This window comes from Pelmatolapia mariae, linkage group LG8, assembly GCF_036321145.2.
Source record: "Pelmatolapia mariae isolate MD_Pm_ZW linkage group LG8, Pm_UMD_F_2, whole genome shotgun sequence".
Classification (NCBI taxonomy): domain Eukaryota; kingdom Metazoa; phylum Chordata; class Actinopteri; order Cichliformes; family Cichlidae; genus Pelmatolapia; species Pelmatolapia mariae.
The window spans coordinates 4,568,143-4,593,214 of NC_086234.1; the positions used below are offsets into that span (position 1 = coordinate 4,568,143).

General features: G+C 40.6%; 1 protein-coding gene across 5 annotated transcripts in view; it reads right to left on the bottom strand.

The window, feature by feature from the left end:
- Positions 1-24,361, bottom strand: part of LOC134633624 (SRC kinase signaling inhibitor 1-like) — a 147,065-nt gene extending 122,704 nt beyond the window's left edge. For 4 of the 5 annotated variants that reach the window (XR_010573771.1, XM_065471571.1, XM_063482507.1 and 1 more), the window contains exon 1: positions 24,091-24,361. Coding sequence is in view for 3 of the 5 variants with exons in the window: in XM_065471571.1 (XP_065327643.1) it covers positions 24,091-24,112 (22 nt within the window). In the remaining 2 variants the exon portion in view is untranslated. Of the gene's footprint in view, positions 1-24,052 lie in introns of all 5 variants that reach the window. The other variant, XM_065471573.1, reaches the window with a different exon arrangement.
- Positions 24,362-25,072: the final 711 nt, after the last annotated feature.

Consider the following 25,072-nt stretch of genomic DNA (forward strand, 5'->3'; position numbering starts at 1 on the left):
TCATTTATTTTAAGGTAATTAATAATAATTTTTAAGTAATCAAGATTACACTTATCAATCAAAACATATACACAGTAATTATGGGGTTTGCTTTAAACACATAGCTCTATATACAAACACACATGGGAGAAAGTAGTAAAGCTATTTGCTGCTGGACCTGTTTTAACTAAGAAAGTTGTTTTCTGTATTCTTACACATCTGTATTCTCTCTAAAGGTCAGCAGGGGGCGACTCTACTTTCTATGAAGCAACCTGTGGCTCTTCAGCCGAATGCTGCTCGCAGCCACACGTTAAAATTAGGGTTAACCATAACCCTACTAATACATATACTATATGTAATCATTTATCCTCCCAATCCCAATTACATCTGTCATCCACCTATCTGTTCCCCAACACCTGCGTGTGCTGCTCTTTAACTCCTGTTGTTTGATTGGAGGAGCTAAAATGGCTCTTGTGATGTTGACGGTTGGCGAGGCCTGGTCTATGGGAAAACATCAGTTTGCTTCTGTGACCTAATACTTTCATGATTAGAGTACAGTCTAACTTGCTGGTTTCACGTCTTACTGACAACAAAATGATGTTTATTTTGTAATCTGGGCGCCACGGTGGTGCGATGGTTAGTGCTGTTGCCTCACAGCAAAAAGGTCCTGGGTTTGACTCCACCATGTGGTCACATGTCTACGTGTCTTTTCCCACGCAGTTAGTGAGGTTAGGTTAAGTAGTGACTCTAATAGCCCTTTTCCACTAGTACCTGCTGGTCTCGTTGTCTACTCTGTTTTGGTTGTTTTCCATTACAATGAAGTACCACCTTATGTGCATAGGGTTGTTATAAAAAATACAGCAGAAAGTCCTGTGACGACATTTGTACGCAACACAACAATGGGGGACATGGAGGCGATGGTACCACCGCTCAGCATATGGCTTTTTTTAGACTCAAGGACCACAGTGATGTTTTTTGTGTAGCCATTTCCGTTGTTGCCCGGTTTGTGATTTTCGTGAAGGACACACTCTCCTGACTCATCGAGTGATGCGACCGACCAGGCAATCAGTGGCGTGCAGTCTGTTGACTTAATCAGTAGAAGAAAAAGGAGGATTATACTTTGCTGTGTGATTGACAAGTCATCAGCCAGTGAGCATGTAATATCACTCCATGTTTTGTCAGATCTCCTTGGTCATGTTACTGCTGAAAGCAGACCAGCTGAGAGACTCGCTGACACCCGAGCTTTTGTGAATTACTTCCTCTAGATGGATGCTGGTGACCAAAGGCTTTCTTTGGGTCATCTTGGCTCAAGAAGAACTAAAATCTTAGTGAGTTTGTGCTTTAGGGAGAGTTGAAAAGACGTCACTGTGACGGAAAACACGTGTGTTTGATTATCTTGGTTTTATAATTGCCAGAATCATCCAGCCTCATTCTTAATGTAACATAAGGTAAGAAAACTGCATAAAGTTCGATCTAAAAGTAAATTAAAGTTCAAATGTTACATTAAAACTGCTCAAACAAGTACAGTTTACTCACTTTAAGTCATTGCTTATGTCAGAAAGTGTGCTACATGTTATAGATGTGAAGATTACAGTCATTTCACCGCATTTAGTTACAAAAACTCAACATTAGCCATCACTATTAATAAACCTGATGTGGTGAATGAATGAAAGAGAGAAAGATTTTGCATCCAGCTTTTCCCCAGCTGAGGGAAATGACTTCCTGCTAGCTCTCCACTGTGAAAAATAATTTCTAAGCTGTTTATATATGTATGGAAAAAGCCATTGGGCATCCTGTGACCTGCAATTCTGACTGCAGCAAATGCATCCAAGTGCCTCATTGCCCAGTGCTCTCTGCCAGCTTGGACTGCAGTGGAAAAGTGAGAAACTCCGGTAAACCTTTACAAAGCACAAAATAAATGATGCCATTTCATGTTCTATAGGAAGGTGAATGTGTACTTCCAAAAATAGTTTGAAACAAAAGACAGAGCCATCCATCAGACAAAACCTGAAAGTTAGTATCTGTGGACGAACATGATGCTATGGTTAACTGAGCCAAAACAAACTTTGTTTATTACCTTAAGCAGCAGCATCTAATAAAACCTGGGAAGTGCTTACGGTCTCAGACAGCTGTGAAATAAGTGCCCCAGAAGAAGCAGTGAAGCAACAGCAGTAAACTGAGGCGCTTCTATCTGCTTCATCCTGCAGTACAGCATCATAACCTCAAATGTAAATCTGGCTGCAAACATTCACACTGAGAATAACAAGAGCAAAAGATTTGTGCTCACAACAGAAATCCACATAAACACCAGGACCAAAGATTTCCCAACAGAACACTGTATTGTAACGGCAGGAGTGATGACATTCACCCATCAGTGGTTTTAATCTCTGTTTGATGTTTTCATTAAAAAAAATATAAAAGACTAAATACTAAGAGGTTTCGGGGCTTGGCTGTACCATAAATTAACCTGCAGCACTGCAAGTCCCCAAATGATTAAAGGTGGATTCTGATAGGAAAAGAATTGCCTGCAGTTGCTAATCTGTGTGATTTATTTCAACAGATTTTCTTTTCTCAATCTAGTCAAGCTGGAAGTACTGATTAGTTTTCTTATCAGGCGTTCGGCCTCATTCTTTATTATTTTTCTACTGAAAAATCTCTTTTTCACTTTGTGTAACAGTCAAACTAATAGTTGTTTCTGACCAGTAGTAAAAAGAAAACTGGGCAAGACTCTCAGCCAAGGACATGGCTGAAGGGTAGGCTGGGGTGGCACTGACACTTCCCTGTTAAAATGCTGCTTTCAACCACAGGCTGGACCCACACTGGGAATGAGGGCGTCACCTTTTTTCCACAGACAGTGCACCATGTTAAGTATATCTATAGAATATGAAATATTACAACCTGGAATGAAAGCTCTTGTTCTACTTGTAAATGCAAAACAATGCATAAACTTAAATGTGTCATTTGCCAGGTTCAAATGCTCCTTTGGTTCCTAAAAGCAAACAAACACAGAACAGTTCAAATTCTTTCAGCTCCAATAAAGTTATCGGTGTGGATGTTCTCTGTGCTTAACATCCATGTATCCATGAAAAAGCTGCTAGTTCCTAACTAAAGATGATAACTTGTAACTAACTCTGCATGTAAGCAACGAAGGAAGACAAGAGCATTGAGGAAATTCCAGGAGAGAGGCAGTTACTCCAGGAGAGCTGTAGAAGGTCCTTAACCCATCAGCACAGCTGATATCTGCTCCTTTGTGCACTGCCAGAGCTGCAAAATGACCTCTAGCAGGACACTGTTGTGAATATCTCTCACCAAACCTGAGGGTTCGACCTCTTTTAGTGTGCACTGTGCTTATTGCCTGCCATTTTCCACAGAATAACAGAATTGGCAGAACTGTGTTTTTCACAGATGAGAGCAGGTTTAGAAAGGGTCTGAGGAAGCCTTGGAGAACACGCTGCCTGTAACATCGTTCATCATCGATGGTCCACGGAGGGACACAGATCTCTACAGGCTTGCCAACAGCACCCGACTGCCATCAGGTATCAGGATGAAATCCTTGGGCCACTGTCAGACCCTACACTGATGCACTGGGTTCCACTGGGTTCCAGAACAGCCATGAGACATTATGTTTCGGTTCAACTGACACCTCTAGGTTTCACCTCTGACTGTCCTGGAGCTCAGCGATACCCTGATCAATATCTGAGAGGAGATCCTCCAGCACAACATCCATCAGCTCATTAGGAGCATTGTCAGGGATGGATACAAGCATGTAGGGCCATATGAACTCCCGAATACCTGCGATGATATTTCGACAAAATGAACAGGTCTGCCAAATCTTTTATTTTTCACATTGACTTTCTAAGTATCTGTGAATTCAATCCTCTGTTGGTTTTCATTTTAATTTCCATCAAACGATGTGTCATTTTTTTCACTCCTAACCCATTACCCAGTCCATATCAGTATCCAACAACGTATCCAACGTCTTTTTCCCATTGAGATCTGATGTGTTTTCAAAGTGTTCCTTTAAGTTTTTTGGGCACTGTACCGTCATCTTTACCCGGTGGCTAGCTACAGCTACGTTTGGGATAATATAAACACACCAGCACAGTAAAGATTTAGGAGGAGGGTAACACAGCTCTCAATAAAAGTGATTGGCAAGAAGAAATTCCATCATGTGGCGGGGAAAAAAAAAAACATTGAAAATGAGCTCAAATGCAGGTAAGAGAAAGTTGGTCAGGACAAAGTTAGTCAATATGACCCGATCCTAATCTTACCTCTTAGTTGGACAAAAATTGATTCTTCTTTAAGGAGTTTAAATATTCAGTGCCCTGACCTTCATCAGTTTTCACAAACTTAGCTTAAAAACATGTTGAGTAGTGCTAGCTTCTTTTTTTTTATAAAGAGAGACATTTAGCATTTTTTAAACAAATGAGCCTCTTTCAGCACACTTGGATCCAGACACAGAGTCGATATGTCTTCATTTAACAAGCAGATATCATTTTAAAAGATATAAATGCATTAGAGATTCTTTTTGTCGGTATTAACTCTTATGACAAAGTTTTCCAAGTCTGTCTTCTAAACTTTTTTATACCTCACAGCCTTTTTCTAATGATATCACCTCCTCCTCCCTCTGTCCTTCTCTAAGTCTCCTCTCCTCATTTCAGAGATCCATTATTCCAGAGGACAGAAGCTTTTCATTTCGCAGTCTGATCAGGGTTTAAGGAGGGCTACTCTGTGTAATCAGCTAATGAGCAGCTCGTTAACTGTTGCTCACTGTAATTTAGTCATCAACGCTGCCGAGCGGCATTTGCAGCGTTTGCTTTCGGAGGACACGTGTCGGAGCTGTCACGCCAGCTTAAGAGATACCAAAGAGCAGAGGGAGATCTGAGCTGTCGTATAGCACATGTAGAAACACAAACTGCTCACAACAATTCCACATACAACCGCATGACGTGTGCAAGCAGATGGCGGTATCTAAGCAGGCTGTTTACAGACTGGAAATATCTCAGAAGATAAAGTATTTCGTTAAAGCTAATCTGTTAAGATTTTCTTTACTCTTCTTTCTTCACAGACCGAGATAAGGTGACCTGAGATCATCAATGTAGAGCTTGAGGTCTTTAATTACCTGCCAGGTTTAAAGTCCATTTCATTTCCTCACTTGTGCAAACACGCCAGCATGTAATGTAAGAATGGAAATGGATTCGTAAATGAACACAATCCATTTCTGTGCTGCAAAGACTGGCACTGAAATGTTAGCTAAAGCTGTGATGTTAAGCAAAGTGCCTCAGACTTTAGCTGCATTTTAAACACATTTTGATTACTGATGAATGTGGCTTAAAGTCTCAGATGGCTTTTAAATACATACAAATATTTGTATGAGCAAAGCTGAAACTGCCCATAAGATTGTTCTCGATTTCGACTGCTTTAAGAGTCTGTCAGTAGAAGAGAAGAATTGTCCAACTACTGCATTAGTCATCAGGAAATTCTCTAATTAAGTGTCAGTGTCTGCTGGTTGTTTGTTAGTTTTACTCCACAACAACAATGCATAGCAGACAAATAGCAGTGCATCACCTTTCTGCAGAGTTGTACAGCAGTGTGTAGTCTTATTTGTGCTTTTTTACTCCATACTATAATTTTCTGCTTTGTTTTCTCTACAAACACAAACTAACAAAAGCGCCATGTTATACCTTTAAACATATAGGTCAATATGCACAGATAAGCCAGCTGTAGCAGATTCTAATTGTTATGTCATGTTTCAAAAAGCCGACATTAAAATTTGCCACAGCCTGCCTTCGAGTATTTCTTGGATTGAGAGCTGCAGAAAACTTGAAACTATAAACTGTATATAAAAGATGGATGTAGCCACCATGACATAAACCACTTGTTTGTAAACATCGGGCTGCACTAATAAAAATCGTAATTTAGAAATTGTTTTATGTTCAATCAGACCTGAAGCTGTTACTGATGATTTTACAGTCTCAGTTAAGTGTTTACTGAGGTCATGAATCAAGGAAACTGAGAGAAATTTTGACAGTGACTTCTTCACAACTAGATATCTTACTGAAAATGGAGGAGACGCCCCCTGCTGGCCATTAGAAATTTATGAAACTTTTTTTTTTTTTTTTTAATGAACTTTATGAAACTTTCAAATAAAATAATAGTTTTATTCATTAAAATAAAAATGTTTTAACATGGAGTTTTTTGGTCAGAGTGGATGCCCCTGAAACCAAGACCAAACTCATTACTTTAACGACTTATCCTATGTGAAGCGTAGAATAACATCATAATTTAAATAACTAATATCACATTATATACAATAAGATATGAAACTAGCTCATCAGCTTTACTGAGGTCACAAACCAAATGAGCGGTGGTTTCCTGTGTACTTCTCGGCAGTCAAACTTCCTTTATCAACCAGAGGATCTGCCCTCTGCTGGTGAGAGAAGGGAGGGTTAGGGCACCTATTTCCATCTTTTAACTGCAGTCTATGCTTGGAACAGGGAGTCATTGTGTTGCAGCTCAGCATGTTGCTCTTTAACATTATGTTCTGTTTGCACTCATTATTTTTCTCGCAGATGTCTGCAGCAGACATGTAAAAGCTGCTTTTTGTTTTTCAGATTCACTTTGAGTAAAAAAAAACAAACAAAAAAAAAAAACTGTCACACACCAAGACTCGCTCTCATCTCTAAAATCAATTTCTGTGCAATTCAGGTTACAAAATTCACTATATAATCCTGTCCTTTAAAGAAACAACACGCGATATGTTTTATGGTGTCAGAGTGGGTCTGGCTACACGCTGAGCGTGCCCAATTAATTGTAAATATATCAAACAACATGCGGTGTTGTGCTTGTAGTCCAAATCAATGTCACACAGACAGAGAAACAAACACATTGAGGCATTTCCTACAGCATACTCACTACCTGTGACAGTGTGCATCTCCTGGAAGCAGATTCCTTTGTGCTTTTTGTGACCTGACGTGAGACAGCAATGCCATCTGATAGGCTGTTCTCTACCTGAGATACCACGGAAAAAGCAGTCCTTATCAAGGACAAAACATTACAGCTGTAAAAATCTGGAGATGAATATCTGAGTCAGTCTCTCAGGGAGCGCTGTCAAATTAGTCTATGAATTTCCTACTGCACCCGGAGAGTATGTGACAGCAGCAGCAGGAAGACCTTGAAATAACCTCCTCGAATACACATTTCTCCATGATGGTTTTAAACGCCTCTCCTATAGCATTTCAAAGCTACAACAAAGACCGTTTGAGCTACGTCTCCAGAGACTGTGCGGAAGAATGCAAGAGCACCTGTGTAAAAACATATGCTGCTCTCAAATTTACCCCGACTGCTGAGGGAGACGAGAAAGCTGCAGAGACGAGCTGATTGGCCGACGTGTCTGATGAGCTAGGAATCAAACATCAACTAAATATACACAGCTGGGAACTCTGGGCCTGCTTCAAAGGAGCCTTTAAAGTCTAACAGTGGATTCTGTCTCGAACAACAACTGAGATTTAAAACAAGAGAGAGCCTTACTGTGAACTTTAATATAATAATCATGTATATTAAAGAAGTTAAAAAGTTAATAGACCCTTTTCACGGCAGACATTTTGACCTTCTACAGCTACAGGTATAGCTAAAAACATTAACGAGCTCTCCAGTGTTCCAGCATGCACAATATGAAGACCACGGAAAGGGACAATGGCAAGAAAAGTCTGCTGTGAAAAAAGGTCTGCAAGCTGTTAACATTTAACAAGTCCCTGGTGGGAGTTAAAGAGGCATTTCACCAATTTTATATGCCAAAGTCAATTTGCAAGTCACAGTAAGAGCTAATCAGGACGTGGAAATGGTTCTAATAGATTTGGAGCAGCTTTGTAAAGCATGAGTACGAGGCCTGAGAGAAAGACGATCTTTGACAGTCAGGAAGGAGCAAAAACCCAAACAGTGACTGGTTAGCAACCACCAGGAAGAACATCAGCGACAGTGATGATCATTTAAACAAACATGGTCGGCACACAGCAGGGTGAGAGGTTTATGTTCAGTGATATTGGAGCTGAAAATGTAACCACGGGAGGAAAGGAGGTCAGCGATTGTGCAGCCTACAGGAGGAGAAAGAGCACAGAAGTTACCCGTATGCAGCCCTCAGGCAACACACGTGTAAAGGGGAAGAGACGGCAACATGGGAACCAGAAACAATGGAATGGAAATGAAATTCAGCTCCTCTAACACCCATTAGCAATGAATCATTGGCCGAAGAAGCATTTATCCTGTTTGTCTTAACATTTGTTTTGGTGCAGTGCAGTTTTTGTGCAAAGGTCATTCAGCCTGGCGAGCTAAAGTGTGCAATTTTACCTGTAGTAAATGGACTGGTTCTTATGTAGTGCTTTTGTACTGGAGCACTCAAAGCACTTCATACAGCATGTCTCTTTTCACCCACTCATACAAGCACTTTTCTTTCTATGTCTAAGTGCTTTCTTACATTCATGGTCCAATGAACGCATCAGGAGCACCTCAGGGTTGCAAAGGAAACTTTGGTGTGGATTTAAGCAGCCAAGGAGCAACCCACCAAACTTCTTAATAGATGACTCTACAGCCTGATCCACCCCTGCAAAGTCATGGCAGTTTTGCTTAAGTTAAGATGCATGAACAGGTACTGTCACGGTTTGCACTGGCAGACCGTGTGGAGGGAGAGGACCCAAATGCAGATATTTGGAACGAAAATATAATTAAAAGGCGAACCGTTTATTTGAGGCTGGGAAAAGGTACAAAACAAAAGGCAGATGCACACTGAGGCAAAACTAAATTCTAAACACAAGAGACAAAGAACAAAACCCTGAACATGGAAAAACATGGAAACATGATGAAAACTCAACTGACGACCTGACAAAGAATGAATGAAAACACACAGACTAAATGCACACAGGAGGTGATCATGGGAAGTGGAAACACACGGGGAAACAGCTGATTAGAATGAACATAACAACGTTACATGGGAAGTGAAACTAAACACAGCGAACATGGGACACCAGGGCCCTGTTTCAGAAAGCCGGTTTAGTGCAAACTCTGAGTAAGTATACCCTGAGTTAACGAAAACTCTGGGTTTTCGGTTTCACAAAGCGAGTTTAGATTAATTCTGAGTCAGTTACTATGACGACACACTCCGTGAAGCTAACCTGCCCCCTAGCAGGTTTACTTCAACTAACCCTGACTGTCTCCGCCTCTCTGTCGGAAACCTGACTGTAGGAAGTGTCAGACATGGCGTGCCCCTTCCTTGAAGAGCCAGTAGATGTTGAAGCCCAAATTCTCCGCAGAGCTCTCCGCCGGGAGAGAGTGATTAGAGCGCATTTCGACATTTTATCATTTCCTGATGATTTTCTCTGTGAACGTTACCGTTTTTCAGCACAGTCTATAATTTATTTGAATAACATCCTCAGGCCTTATATTGCTCATGTGAGACATGCGCGGACATTCTCTCAGTTCTGTACATATTATTTGTATTGCACTTCGTTTTTTTGCAAACGGGAGCTTTCTGTATAATACTGGTGACGCTGAGCACGTTTCCAAGGCTACCGTCTGTCGGGCAGTCAGGAATGTTACAGTTGCACTGAAACGTCTCCTGTACTCGTTTGTGGTGTTCCCCGGTCATAGACCCACACGATTTATCAAAGAGGGATTCCACAAAATTGCAGGTATCAGGATGAACAAAACCTAATTCATGATGTGGTGATACTTGAACTACTACTTAGATTTTACATTTATTTTCAGGGTTCCCAGGCGTGATTGGCTGTATAGATGGCACTCACATTCCAATCATTGCTCCTTCAGTAAATGAAGGAGACTATGTGAGCAGGAAGTCTTTCCACAGCATTAATGTACAGGTACATAGTTCCCTGTAGCATTTCAAACTAACAAATTATTTCATTAAAGTAATGGAGTATAGTAATTAACCTCTTATGTAGGCACTTGTGTCTTGCGGGGTTATTGACTCAGAGGATGTCCCCGCAGAGATGCCTTCAGCCACAGGGCGCCCACTGTTTTGGCTGGGGCCAACTGCTCAGCCTCTGTGAGTGGTGGTGGTGGAGGACCCCCACCTGTTTTTCGGGCCTCCGCTTTTTTTCAGTTGGCTATAACGGGTCACATTTGAGCATACTGAGTAAGCAAATATGTACTTGTAATGTGCTCAGATAATTTCAATAAGTGCTTACAGAAAGAAAAATAATGTAGCCTCTAACTGCAATTGATTTACATAGGACAAACAGACCAAGCACTATGGCTCATAATACAATTACACCTGTTTGGACTATATTTTTATATTTCATTTTTACTTGCTGCCAGGAACGTTTGGGGCCTGTTGGGTTGCACCTGCGCTCACATCACATCACAAAATAAAATGTATAAAATAAAAAATAAAATGAAATATAATAAAATAACGTGTTAAATGGGTGGAAATCCCTAGATCAATGTTTAAATTAACACTCACGCATTGACTCTGTCGGCTATGTTTTGCCATGCATGCTCCCTTTCTTTTGCAGCTGAGGCTGTGTTACTTTTTTTCCGGAAAATTTGCATGTTATCGGCATATGCTGCCATCAGAATTTCGGCCTCAAGCGCTGTAAAATACATTGACCGCACCTTCTTTCCCTCCGTCTCCATGGTGACTCGCTTAATCTGTGCTCCACTAATCAGGGCTTTATGCGCGCGCTTAACTTGGGGTTAAAGCAACTCCGGGTTGATTGAACTAATTGTTATCAGCCTTTCTGAAACCGAATATTCCGAGTTGGACAGTTCGGGGTTACTCAACCCTGAGTATCATTTTTAACTCTGAGTTTTCTAAACCGGCTTTCTGAAACAGGGCCCAGACCTCTAAAATAAAACAGGAAACACAACGGGGCGCAGACATGACAACACGAACTTGGCAACATAAGACACGCAGACATGAAACACATGAGGGGCGAGGGAGACTTGAACACAGGGGTGAAGACACAAGGGGTTATCTAATAAACAATGAACTATAACAGGGCAACATAGGCAAAATTGAACTTAGATAAGCTAATGAACTTAAACATAAACCGTAAACATCAAAATATATCAAAATTCAAAACGCTAGGTCAAATGACCCATGACAGGTACAGTACAAAACCATGGCTGAAACCAGTTGGACCATAGGACAATGCAGCTGAAGCTGTCTGTGGAGATCAAGTTGCCCAGTTAACATCGATTGAATTTGCAAAAGACGGGATGTGCTGGTAGAGTCTGTCTGCTAGCAATCAACACAAAAATAAGTTGCAGCAACAAAAAAGCTTTGCAAAGTTTGCAGTTAAGTAAACGACCTTTGCGATAAAGCTTTTGCTTTAAGTAGACGTGGAATACCTCCAAACTGCTGATTCTTTGCTATTTGCTATACTGGTTACTGTCAATAACCAGTGCATTGCTGCTGATGGGTGACATGGTAAACACCAGTGATGTGAATATTGCCGTTACACTTAACGGCATTACGTTTTTCAGTAACGAGTAATCTAACTGATTACTGTTTCTATCGTTACTAACAAGAACATGCGGTGCGGTCACGTTACTATTTTTCAACAAACAGACGGTTGAAGCTGTCTTCAGTTTACCGCATCTTATATCAGTTGCACAGAAGTAGCTGTAAGTAATCTGGGCGCTACAGCTTTAAGCAGCTTTAAGCAGCTGTCACTTTTTGGCAGAACACCTGCAGCTAGGGGGGCAAAACAATCGCATGAGTGCTGCTGTTTGACTGAGGAAGAATAAAGTAGTCGTGGTAAGCAAATCACATGACCACTTCAAGATGACAAAGCAACAAGGTGATATATACCAGTTTTTAAATTGTGTTGATAGGCCACGTAAAACCAGAGTCATGATAAACAGTATATAGGCGTGTTTTTCCTGAATAGTTTCGTCATGTTTACTGTCTAAGGACAGCGCTAGCAAGCACTCTCTGCTTATGACCAAAAAATAAAAAAACAAAACAAAAAACAGCTCTTTCGTGTTGGTGGGAAAATGCACCATGTCGACCAATCAAAAAATGATATGGCAACATGACGTTTGGTTGTTTAGGAAGAGGGGGAAGTTTTAGGAGTGACGGAGAGAGAGAGAGAGAGAAAGACAGCAGAAAAAGAGAGAGAGCGAGTTTTGAGATGTAAGATTTGTGACGTTTAGCGTGTTTGAGTGTGTAGTTAATGTGTTGTCTTGTGTAGTTAGTGTGTAGTGTTGTGGATAGCTTTGTGTTGTGTGTTAGAGCAATAATGTGACTGCGGTCTCCAGGTAGAAACAGGAGTGATACACCTGCTGCTGTCAGACCTGCAGGTATCAGGCTGTGATGTTCTCCTTTATAGTGGACAGACATATTTGGAGTGGCACAAATAATTTGTGGCATCTTATTGAAGAACAGCTGATTGTCATGTAAATAGTTTGAAGTGGTTATTTAAAAAATCAAGGTAAATGGATGCAAATAACTTTGTTGTTTGCAAAACTTGTCCATATGATTTTAAAATTGACAATTAATATTTGCATTTAAAGTTATGAAATATGATTCATTAAACATGTTTGTGGTTGTTACAGTAAAAAATATAACTTTCTACTCTGATTTTATGGTTTTTGTCTGATTTTAGATCAACTGTGTTAATACAGTATGTCAAAATGAAAACATAACTGTAAATTCAGACACGTGAGGTTGTGCTGAAAAAATTATACCAAACAAGGCAAAGTAAATAGTTTTTAATGGTGAAATGTAGACAGAAAATCAAAAGTAGTTAAAAATGGCCAGTTATACCCTGGACCCCAGAGGGTTAAACGTTTTTTTTAAAGTAACGCAATAGTTACTTTTCAAGTCATTAATTACTTTTAGAATCTCGTAACTCAGTTACTAACTCAGTTACTTTTTTGAAGAAGTAACTAGTAACTATAATTAATTACTTTTTCAAAGTAACTTACCCAACACTGGTAAACACATAACTGGATTCAGGAGTTTGACACATTGTTACATTCCTGTTTCATTTTGAGAGCAATATCCAGAACAAACATGAGATAGGTGCATCCTAGATATTGTAATATAATTTAGATTTAAAAGTAACAGGATATTGTCAGTTATGAGCTCCAAAATTTCAGCCTTCATGCAAAAATAGGATTAAGGAAGTACTTTAAACCAAATTTTAAGTCCTTAAAAAACATTGCTGGAACCTTCTATGTGTAAATTGGTTTACAATTTTGCCCATTCCTACTGAGTGGCCTCTGAGGTCCTCGTGGGCTTTGTTGTCATAGATATTAGGACTCTGTTGCAGCTGCATGGCTCTGTAATTTAAAAGGTAACCGCCCACACTGTTGACATTCTCATTTGCCAGCGTGTGTTGCGAGTTCTAATGTAATCGTACAACAAGTCGACTGTGTGCTAAATGACTGCTGTTGTTGGTGTGGTTTATATTTCACATCTTAATTTTCCCTAAGAATTCAGTCATTTCTTGCTCTGTTAGCATTCCCCTTGTGCCCAATAAAGCAGGAAAATGAAAATAAATCACATTTTAGGCTCTGGTGGACAAAAACGCCTCTTTAATGTGGCACATAGCACATTTTCAAATAAACACAGAACATGCAGAATCATTAAAAAGCTGCATGTCCACCACCAAACATCTGCCACATTAGTAATGCCACTCCGGCTGATACATACTGCAGGGATCTACTGACTAATGATGGTAATCAAGCACGTCTACAAGCATGTGCATTTAAAAAGTCCAGCCTTGCACAATAACATATAATTAATGTGAAAACTGTGATAAACGGTCGACTGTCTAACCTTTCACTGAGTTTAAATGTGAAAATACCATACCAGAGTGCACACATTAGCAGGCCTGAGGTCATTATCAGCACTTTATGTCCAGAAACTGCCAATTGGAAGAGAAAATGGGAACAGGCTGCTACCGAGAAAAATCTGACACAGTAGTTTGCAATTAAGCTGATTTATAACAAAAGCAACCAGAATCTCCTTCCCAAGAGACAATTCTCTGCTTTATTCTGACCATTTGTCTTCCACATAGCAACTGGAGGCCGGATGGCATAAATACTGATGACACGGTCGCCAGCAAAAACATAAAAAGGTTGCTTTGCTTTTTGGCTGCCTTTCCTATTTGTCATTCTGAGATTGGTTTTTTTGCCAAATGCCTCTTTTTTAGCCAGTTATATTTATCTTCATATACAGGACAGATCATCAGCATCCAATAACAACCGTCTCCTGTAAGAATGATCCTCCGTCTCTTTTCTGCCATGCATGGCCTAATGCAGCAGTCTTAGGCGAGCTTGCAAGATGAAAGTCACATGCACCCCGGGCCCTAAAGCAGGTCAAGTCGGTAAAATTTTAAAGTGGATGGATTGATGCTCTAAGAGTGTCCTAGAAACAGTGTGGTGGGATTCAAAAACAGAAAAACCCTGCAAAAAAACCCCAGTCTAATGTGGTGACTCTCCTGATCATGACTAACCTGATTGGACAGATGGTTTATTTATAAAGAACCATCTGAGGAGTCATCATTGGAAATTAAATACTTGGCAGGTAATTGGATGAACCATCTGTCTGCCACTGCTACCTTTAGCCAACCAGTTCAACAAACTTCAGAGTATGAGGAAGATCAAAACCAGTGTTTCACAAATCAAGACCTGAGGATAAAATCTGTTTGTTAGTTTGCAATTTGGAGGTTTGTTTTGTGTGCATTTGGTTTCCCTCTAAAAGGCCTGCCTCTGTGCTACATTTAAACAACGTGACTTTTTTAATTGAACTGATTTGTCACATTAAGGCCTTTAAGACACAATGTAAAAACTGCAAGTAGTTGTAAGTATATAAGTAAATTTGTGACCGTGTAATAGACAGGAAACCTGCAACTAGAAGGATATACAGAACATGCAATATCAATAAGAAACACATTTTTAAAAAGGAGGTCTTTTTATTTTTTTTAAAGCAAGCCAGTAAGATAAATACTGTATGTCTGGTTTTTGATGTGATGCCCACTTTCCAACATTAGTCCTCTCCATCATTGGTGATGCAGTGGAGGTTCCATGTCATCACATTCGGGCACCTGTTCCTGAGAAACAGGAACTTTCTAGTGCTGCACTTTTTGTTCAGCACAGACCACCAAACCCTACTTTTAACTCATCTCTCCAAATGACTGCAAATAGCTGTAGCATACCTGTCGCATGCTAGTTTCATTCTGCAGCGGTTCCTTTTTGCGTCTTTGGTTTTGGGTTGTTTTTCCCCCACACAGTTTGGAGGCCAAAGCACTATTTGGTTGCATATTTTTCCAGCTTGTACAGTCCCATCTAATCTCATCCCAACACACAATAATAGGCTGGATATCTGACAGTGTGTTTAGCAAACAACTTCCAGGTCTTGGACCTCATTTTTTTTATTTTTTGGAGCAGCACACAGAGCTCTTATAGTCACCTTTGTTTTTCCTGTTTGTATAGAAGCATCAAATCTCACTATGACAATAATTTGGCAGGTAACAAGTAGCATGTGCTACCAGGTACCAGAGAAGACTAAATGTATGCATTATAAAACAGGAAAAGGTCACATCAACCATCACTGCCACAAACTGCTGTTCAGACTGTGTGTGCAGTTTAAGTTTCATTGAACATTGGTCTGCCTTTATGATGTAAATTGTGCTATGATTTAGATCACAACACCAGCAGATAGGTCATTCTTTCTTTTTGTTGCGCTGATCTAAAGGTGGAGTACTGCGGAGGCCTGCCATTGTGCGGCTTATTCAGGCAGCAAGACTCAAGGATTCACCTGCCAAGGAAAGTAAGGTCATCCTGTCTCGAACACCTTGAGCCACTCAGGTGAGGCTTTGATGAGCTTTCTAAGCCTCATTCAGCTCCTCTGAGAATAAATCAGACAGGCTGCTGAGATCCTCGGTCAGCTTTACAGAGCCAAATTAACTGAGATTTATTGATAATAACACTCTGATGTGTTGTGTCATAAATGTTTCACTGCTTCCTCTCAAAGGGAAGGCCGAGATTGTTTAATTATGCACATTTACTGGCTAAGAGTCTTGCTCCATTTCAGCCCTGCAGCTCTTAAATGCAGGCTCTACAGTGATAACGCAGTCAACCAATAAAAAGAACTTCTATCAATATACATTTTATATGAACGAGTGAATGAATGGCAGCATTTCTGCAGGACTGAAGAGAGCAGACTTAGTGTGGCTCACTTCGACAAAGTGTCCTTGAACAGGAAACAGACTCCCTGCCAGCTCCACAGGTGCTGCTCGCGTCCTGAACTCCATTCAAAAGGCAATTTTCAAAGGGGAGAGTCTCTCTTCAGACAACAGGAAGATTCATACTTCACAAAGACACTTTAGGATACAAGCTGTGTCCCACCTTCACAATGCAGATAAGAGTCGGTAACATCTGCACACTCAAAATATTTAGCGTAGAAGCCACTTTGAGCTCACTTTCATTTGTGTTTGCTGTTTAAATGAGTGCTGTGTGTATGTGGTGATGGAAGCAGAGCAGCTGCCAAAGTGTAAGTGGACCACAGTTAGATGGCATTCACTACAGAAAACTAAAAGACGCTTCAGTCTAAAGACACTGGTCACATGTTTGTGTCTGAACAGGAAAATGAGCAAAAAGTATGATAGTAAAGCCGGTGTTCTGACAAAAGGTCCTACTTTGTCAAAACATTCTACCGTGGCGTAAATTTATAGTCATCTCTATCAATCCGTGCTACCTTATCAGAATATACTACCTTACGTGGTTTATGCCTCCATCGTACATATCTATAGGTAGGACGTTCTAAATCACACTATCAAAACATACTTCCTGCTTGGATTTATTTAGGTAGGACGTGTCCACTAACTGCAGGAGGACTAAAATTAATTGACAAGGTTTACGCTGTATGCCAGGTTACAGAAGTTTAGAAGTACTTAAATCAAGACTTGAAATATGGCTTCAATTGAGAATCCAAATTGGAGTATTTTTGCACAAAAAACAAAACGCATGTTGGCTTGAGAAGTTAACAAATTGACAACAGCTTAAGGAAAACAAGTATCAACTGTAATAATGAAGTAAAACATATAATACTAACCTTTTTTCACACGCACGAGATCGGGGCAGGATCAAATAATAGGCGTGTACTATTAACACCAAAAACATGGCCGTTTTAAGTTTTTGAGCAGTAACAACAAGTAGGACAGCTTGATGGGCAGGGTGTTTTGTCAGTACACCGGCCCCTTCAGCACATCATAGGGTGTAATATGTGCTAATACTGATTAAGCCACTATGTAGTGTCTACATTATGGGGTTGAGTTGCTTTGAGGTAGATTTGGAGCGCCGTTACTTGGGCGGGCCACGCAGATATACTGTGTGACATATTTTTATTTAGTTCCACATCTGAGATGACAATTTACTGTTGGTCTTATTCTGGAATTTCAGGAGTTGCTATCCAACTACCTCCCATCCTTGGTGTCTCATATTTCCTTATGGGCAGGCTGCTCACGTCGCTGTTGTGATACTGCTCAGTGTGAGCCAGCTGTCAGACAAACTCTGACTCCAGAGGCTGGTGTCAGTATACACAGTATTAATGTTCTTAGTACTCATCAGTAAAACCGAGTCTTATCCTTACATACTGGTGATATTCTACACCTTCACAGTCTGGTTTGGGGCTGTTTTGGTCTGAGCCAAATGTGTCTACAACAAAGTCTAAACTACAGAATATGTAAACAAGATATCTGGCATTAAAAACTTGATGATTAATCTTTCATTAATTTCGAAGACTACAAAGAGCATTTTTTAAAATTAACAACTTTCATTTGTCCTGTTTTACGTAGGATGCAAGTCACGGCGGGACACGCCGGTGAGTTTATGAAACGTACCCAAATGCAGACACGGAAGAAGACGGAAAACATGAATACAAAAACAAGGCGAATCATACAGGGGGAGTAAGCAATAACTAGAACCTATACTGGGAAAAACCGACTTTGAACATAGAAAGACAAGACTTTCAAAATAAAACAGGAAACATGGAGAGACATAGACATGACAACACAGAAGACAAGAAAAGACTTATAAATCAGGAGTTCTGGAAGAGACAAAACTAGAATGAAACGAAATCCTAACTAATAGCAGCAACACAAGAACTTAACATATTTTCAACACAATATAAGAAAACAAAAATACAAAACCAACTCAAAACTGCTGGGTCACAGCCCCAGCCCCTGACAATGTAAAAATATAATCAATATTCAATATCAATTAACACAGCCTGTACATGTAGGCTAGGGATGAGTGTTTCCCACACTCTCGAGGTGCCCTTTGACCTTTGTATGACCTCTGTTCCTTATGTGCACCATGTTTTACTCTGAGACTTATTGGAGCCTTCAAACTCCATCTTGCTGCAGGAACCTGGAGAAATAAGGTGCCATCACAGTCCCATAGAAATACACGCAGACGTGTCATAATTCTGAGAAACTACGATTGCTTATTTGACCCAAACCAGTGGCTCTAAAATCCATCTGAACAGATAAGATAAGGATAAGGATCAGATAAGGATCAAATCTGACCCAGAACAGCCTGAAAAATTTGTAGCACTTGTACAACAGCATAAAATGTTACCATGTTTAAACTTTTTGTGGGTCGCTTTAGGAAAAGCAGTCAAATTTAGTGCGTTTTTCTCAAATTTGATCCGGACAGAAAGCAAGGGTTAAAAGAGTCTCTTTAATCTCTGGAGTATCTTTCACTTCAGCACTTTTTTTTAAAATAATTCATTGTAAATAAGTGAACAAATATCTGTCCTTCCATTTCAGTCCAACCGGGCTCACAGGGATGTTAAAGATCGACTCGGAAAATAGTGTAAAGCTGGAGTGTGAGAAAAAGTAAATCCAGGGATTAAGAAAGAGAAAGCAGGTCAAGGACCTTCATGTCTGAGATGTTTGTAGCCGATGAAAAGACATTTAACTTTTTTACCGCTCGCCATCTGTGAGCTGAAGACATTTCTTCAGATGGTTTTCCACAATAATAAAGCTGCAGTTTCAGTGCCTGAAAACACATTTCTTAAAAATGTTGTTTTGACTTATGAAAAGAAGTCGAACGCTTGAACGTCGAGGATGAAAAGGCAGCAGCGTCTCTGAATGCCAGAGTGCGAGGCAGCTCTCGGGAAAACAGACATCCCTGAGTCAATATTACAGTCAGCTCACCCTCACCTGGTGGCTCTGCATCAATCAGCTCTCTGATGTCGGCACCCTCTGCTCTGCAGCTTCCTCCCTCTGCCCTTCATCTCTTCTTCTCCTTCTCTGTCTGTCTTCCATCTCCTTCCAGATGTCAACAAGTTTGATCAGGCTGACGTGGGAAAACTGCTGTTTGGCTGACGCTCCTCAGCGCCCTGACAGATCCTCCAGCCTCTCGTCTCCTTTTCTTTTGCTCCCCAGTCACTTGTGATTCCAGCACGCTTGATCTGCTCCCCTCCACCTCCGCCACCCGGCAACCCCGCCCCTGTCAAAGCCTCCTGGGGAGCTGGGGAGGGCTCTGCCATGTCAGTGAGGTGACATGACTCACACAGTCATGCGGCACAAAGGAGATAAGTTTGAGATGTTCAAGGGCGACTGTATAGTTGGCGTTTCAAAACGCTCACTTCAGAATTAATCCTCTCAGCGATTTCTGAGTGAAACGGCATGCGGGATGTGACAGGCCTCAATATCCAACGCTGAATTTTAAGATAGCTGGCTGTTTTTACAAACCGCATCTCCCAACGCGTTCAAGAGACTCGGGTCTTTTCTTGCTCCGACACAGATTTGTGCAGAGTGGGAGCAAAGAGAAGAGGGTATCATGTAAATCAATAGCGATTAGAGATAGTGAAGACCTCCATTTTGCACTCTGCCAGCCTGCAGTCAGCAGCAGCAGCAGCAGTCTGTGCCTCTCGTGCATTATCATTAAATTTGAATCACAGAGATAAGTATCTTCTCTGAAAGATCATCCCGGTCATCTTAGAAAAACCAAGAAGGTCATTTAACAACACTTGGCGCCACAGTGGAGGTATTTACACCGCCCTTACAGAACCTCTCAGACACCTGCATGAATATACAGTTTGTAGAAATCCAGATTTTCCAGCACTCTGATGCAAAGTAACCTAGAGTAATTAATAAAGTGATTCATTTTTTAAACAAGCAATCTATTAGCAGCAATCCTGGTAAATAGTAACCTTAATTATATACAATTATCAATTCATTGTTTTAATATTCCGACCAGTAAAAATAAACCAGCCCTGTAGCATCCATGTTATTTCTACATTCTTGTTTAAAAGAATTGGTGGAAAAACGTTACAACTTGGGAAATTTGACCATCCAAGAAGCACTTCAGTGGGATAAAGGAAATATAATAAAAGCCATATGAACATTAACGTTAACAATAAATATTTTTTTGTCTTTCAAAAGGGCTGAACTGAGCTCAGTGGAATAAAGAAAGGAGGTCAAAACTAAATATAACACTCAAGGACAACAAAATAAAACAGGAAGTATACTGTAAGTATAAAAGGAGTAGGAGGAGTACACGCATATACATAGACACAGAGAAAAATTAAAAACTTGTTGTTAGTCAAACTGATGAAGATTTACTGTGAGTGTCCTCAATGCTATGCTAGCGTTCTCACTAGTAACTAGCATTAAAGCTAACATAGCACCAAGTTTTTTGAGACGGGCTCAAACTGCTATCAGGTCCAAACTGTACTTATATTTGACTGGAAACTCATTAAAATGGACAAATACAAAAACCTGAAAATGAAAAAGTGTCAGAAAGTCTTCTCTTTTTGGACGTTCACAGGAAATGTGATGTTCTCAGCTGGATGAGCGAACGCCATTAAAGGGTTGTTGACTTTGTTTTTGCATCTTGCCAGCAAATCCCATGAAGAGAGAGAGAAAAAAAAGCAAAAACAAAAGAACAAACCCAACACTGAATTGATCCTACAAACATATTGTCTGCAGCTTAGTCTTCTGTGCCTTACTGCTCCATTGTTAGTGGAAGATTAGAACACATCGCTGAGCAGCGCCGCTACACCGCCGGACGTGTTTATGGCGTTAAATAGAGGCACTGTATCACCATTTTCTTGCTGGAGCTATTCCCTGCTGGTTTTGGTCACTTGATGAAGTCTTTATTTTTATTTTGTGCCTTTCACTTTTAATAAAAATATATTTCTGCCTGACTAAATGGAAAACGTGGTCACAAATAATTTTACTACAGACATGATTAGAAGATGTTCTACGGGACCACCTTTGCCCACTTGTTTTGATAGATACAGTTTTAGCAGTTCAGCTGAGAACCACTGGGTTATAGTTAATTAAGGTAAGGATAAATCATTATTCTTGCCTTCTCAGGTGGTATAGTCCACGTTCTTTCCCATCATCTCTCACTAGAAACATCGATGCTGCTGAGAGTTCGGTGTTATATATTTTCCGCATTTGGGAATCTCAGTAACAACTAGTGCTGGGCGATATAGAAAAAATATTTATCACGATATGAATTATTTTATATCACGATAACGATATATATCACGATATACCACCTGACCTGTGGTCATCTAGAAAGTACGCAGTCTGTAAACAGCGAGTGGAGAGGGTGCAGTCTTTGTTTTGAGTTACCGTAAAGTATGTCGCAAATCCGGGTGCACGTACAGCAGCACCAGCTCGCAAACCACGAGACGGAGTTTCTTTGCGAAAAATATCTTTTTTTTTATACTTTATTTTTTCTTGCATAAAGTTAAGAGCATGTATAGTGAGAAGACAACACTAATATATTTGCCACAGGCTATTTAACCCTTTAAGACCTACCATAGAACCAAGTCCGCCAGAGCTTATCTTTATGTTTTTACATGCTGTAGTGCCACTTGTGGGAGTATTTCAAGTTTCCATATATCAATACAACCGTTATAGCCCAAATTTTAATAATATGTATGCATTAAGTCCATAGTAACTACATAAATTGCAAAAAATTATAGTGCAATAAACTACAAAAAAATTGAAAATCGTTTTTGTTTTGTTTTTTTACATATATTTCTAGTTAGAAAAATTTAAGAGGTGTATCCCTCAAAACTGTAAATACAAAAGTTTCCAACCACGAGAAATTTATTTTGAGTGTCTTCATAGTTTTATTTTTGAGATACACTAATTTTTATATACTACAGGAAAAATGAAAATAAATATTATAATGCATCAAAATAAACTATTTCCAACAGTGTAATTTGAGTTCTAAGCATCCCAGAAACAATACAGAAAAGCATAAAGTCAAACATGACTTTTAAAAACACCAACATAGGCTTATAAGGCCCTTTCGCGAAAATGACGTCACTTCCGGTTTCGGGCAGGTAATGGCGGACATGCGATAGTTCGCGCTGACGTATATGCCAACGTAGGAAGTCTTATGAACGCCAGCAAAGCGTGTTTCTGGAATATTATCTTTTTGTTGCTGCAAGTTTGGAATATTATGTTTTTGTTGCTGCAAGTGCTTCTTATGCAATTTTTGCAAAGTTATATGTGGAAGGAAACCGTGACCTTGGACAAGCTAATGGCATAAGATGTAAGTACAACTATGCAAAAAAAAAAATTATTGCGTCAACTTAGAATCCCTGTAGAACTCCAGTTCTACAGGGATTTAAAAATAGTTAAGTAAAACGGAGTGTGCCTGCTCCGACCGGTTGTAAAGGGTTAATTATATATTTTATGTAATAATTTATAAAATTTGGGTTAGTACGATATAAACGATAGAAGACAAATGGCACGATAGACACTTTTCTATCGTCCACACGATATATATCGTCATATCGCCCAGCACTAGTAACAACTATATCAGTTATCTCACCGAGGAACAACACAATGATTAGAGTATGGAGAGAAAGCCAGATTTTAAGCAGTTAACCACAATAATAAAACAACCTACTTTATATCCTGTAGGCTAGCTTTAAAGAGTTGGAGTAGAGATACAGGACCTCTACGGGTTTCCTGTGGATCAGAAATTCTGTGAGTAGGAAGCTGGAGTCTGAGTTAATCCCTTAACCTTTTCATTCTGTTCTTGAGCCATTTTTTGAGATTTGGCAGGGAGCACTGTCCAGCTGGGAGTGCTGCTGCCATGGGGTGGGGTTGGTCTGCAGCAATGTTTATATACTGTCAGCAGCGTCCATACGAAGGCCAACAACTAAGGTTCACCAGCTGCACACTGCCTTACAGTGAGATTAGCGGTGATAGTCTTTTCACCTGTCAGTGGGTTTAATGTTGTGGCTGATCAGTGTATGTGGACTTTTGGGCATTTGCAGAGCTTTCCCGACTCCAGATGGCTGAAAATCTACGAAGAGAGTAGAGATTAGTTTTTGGCTTCACCGCCGACTTCTATTTAGGGACTTTGAGAAAAACCCAAGCGCTACCTGTGTGAGTTTAATGCAGATGCGAAAAATCCACTTAAATCATTCCTCCACCTACCCAAGAATTAAAGTGGTGATACATATGCTTACTAGATGTGTTTTGTCTCCACCGCTTTTATATTTTTCAGCCACTGCATTAATGTCCAGCTCTCTTCCTGCTTGTATCACTGTTTCCATCTCCTCTCTGATCAGCAGCAACAGCAGCCTCAGTAAATCCATCAATAGCACTCTTTCACTCCGGCCCAGATGCCAGCCTCTGAGAGCCAGGACATCCACAGCCTCCCATCCGCTCAGGCAGTAAACAAGAACTGCTGCCAGACGCAACCGACACCAGCAGACATTCACACCCCCAATCTTCTCACAAATACACACAGAGTCCTCTCAATATCTGCACTGAAATGCATTTCAAAGGCACTTTTGATACATACAAAATGGACTGCAGCACTCAAAACTGGTTATTCCAACGTGATGCGGTTACTCAATCAGAAGCTGTTTCAAAAATGAAAAAAAATAATAAGTTTGGAGAAGCTTCAAAAAAGTCTTCTTCCATAAAACATGCAGGGCAAAGAGAGATGTGCAGAAACAACACAGACAGCAACACACTGAAGAGAAGAAGAGGGAGAGCGGTAGTTTCCCAGCATCCCCCAGCACGTCAGAGAAAGGCACTCAAGTTAGAAATACCTGCAACTACAGAATGGACGGAGAGAGAGGGGACATGCCTGGGAAGGAGGAATTGCCCATTCTCCGCCTTGATGCACCTGTTCACTTTCCTCTACTGCACACTTTCTCTCTTATCTTCTTTATTCCCTCTTCTTTCTTCCCCTTTCACTCTTCTTCTGCTGTTGTTTCTTCCCGCTTCCTCTCTTCTTCAGGTCCAGTTTTTATCCCTTTCTTCTCAGCGTGTCCATGTCTCGGCTTCTTCAGGAGCTGTGTCAGCGTGAGTGTGTGAAGCGCCTGTGATGGATATGAGAGAACGCCGGAGTGCAGAGGCGTTCCTAACCATGTCTTAGCATGGCCACTGAATAAACTCATCTTTTATGGATGCACAGCCCTCCCCGTCCTGCTTCTCTTAAAGGGACTGCACCCCGTTCCCGCTGCCTTTGATCTCGTCGTGATACGCACAGGATCCGAATCGTGCGCTCACATGTGTCTGTGGGAATATACTGTGGTGTGGAGCATCAGTAATTCAGCATCACTGTGTGGGTTTGACACTTTTCCCTGTGCAGCTGAGGAGGGGGAAGCGATCGATCGGAGGATGAAAAGGAATCCAGAAAATTGGGGGTGAAGGAAAGGGGGGGATGCTGATGTATCTCAGACAAACTAATGGTAGTGATAAATAATGAATAACAGCAAGCATAGCGTGGCATAGAAAACACTGATATCAGGATATCAAGAACAGTGCTGGGTACGCATGTGTGATGAAACAGTGCAGACACAGCTTATCTTTGTGTGTGTGTGAGAGTGTGTGTGCATGGGTGTGTCCACTACAAAGGGATATTGTCAAAGTAAATCCTGGCCCAGCACCGGCTGTAATTCAATCTGCAGTTGAAGGCCATGAATTAATGAGACAGAGTGTGTGTGTTCAGGGTCAGAGAGGCTGTACGTCACACACACTGTGACACCTGGTAATAGGATCTCCAGGAAAGCGAGCGAGGAAAGTTTGACCTCCACAAAACAGCATCTTAGAAAGTAAGGAAGAAA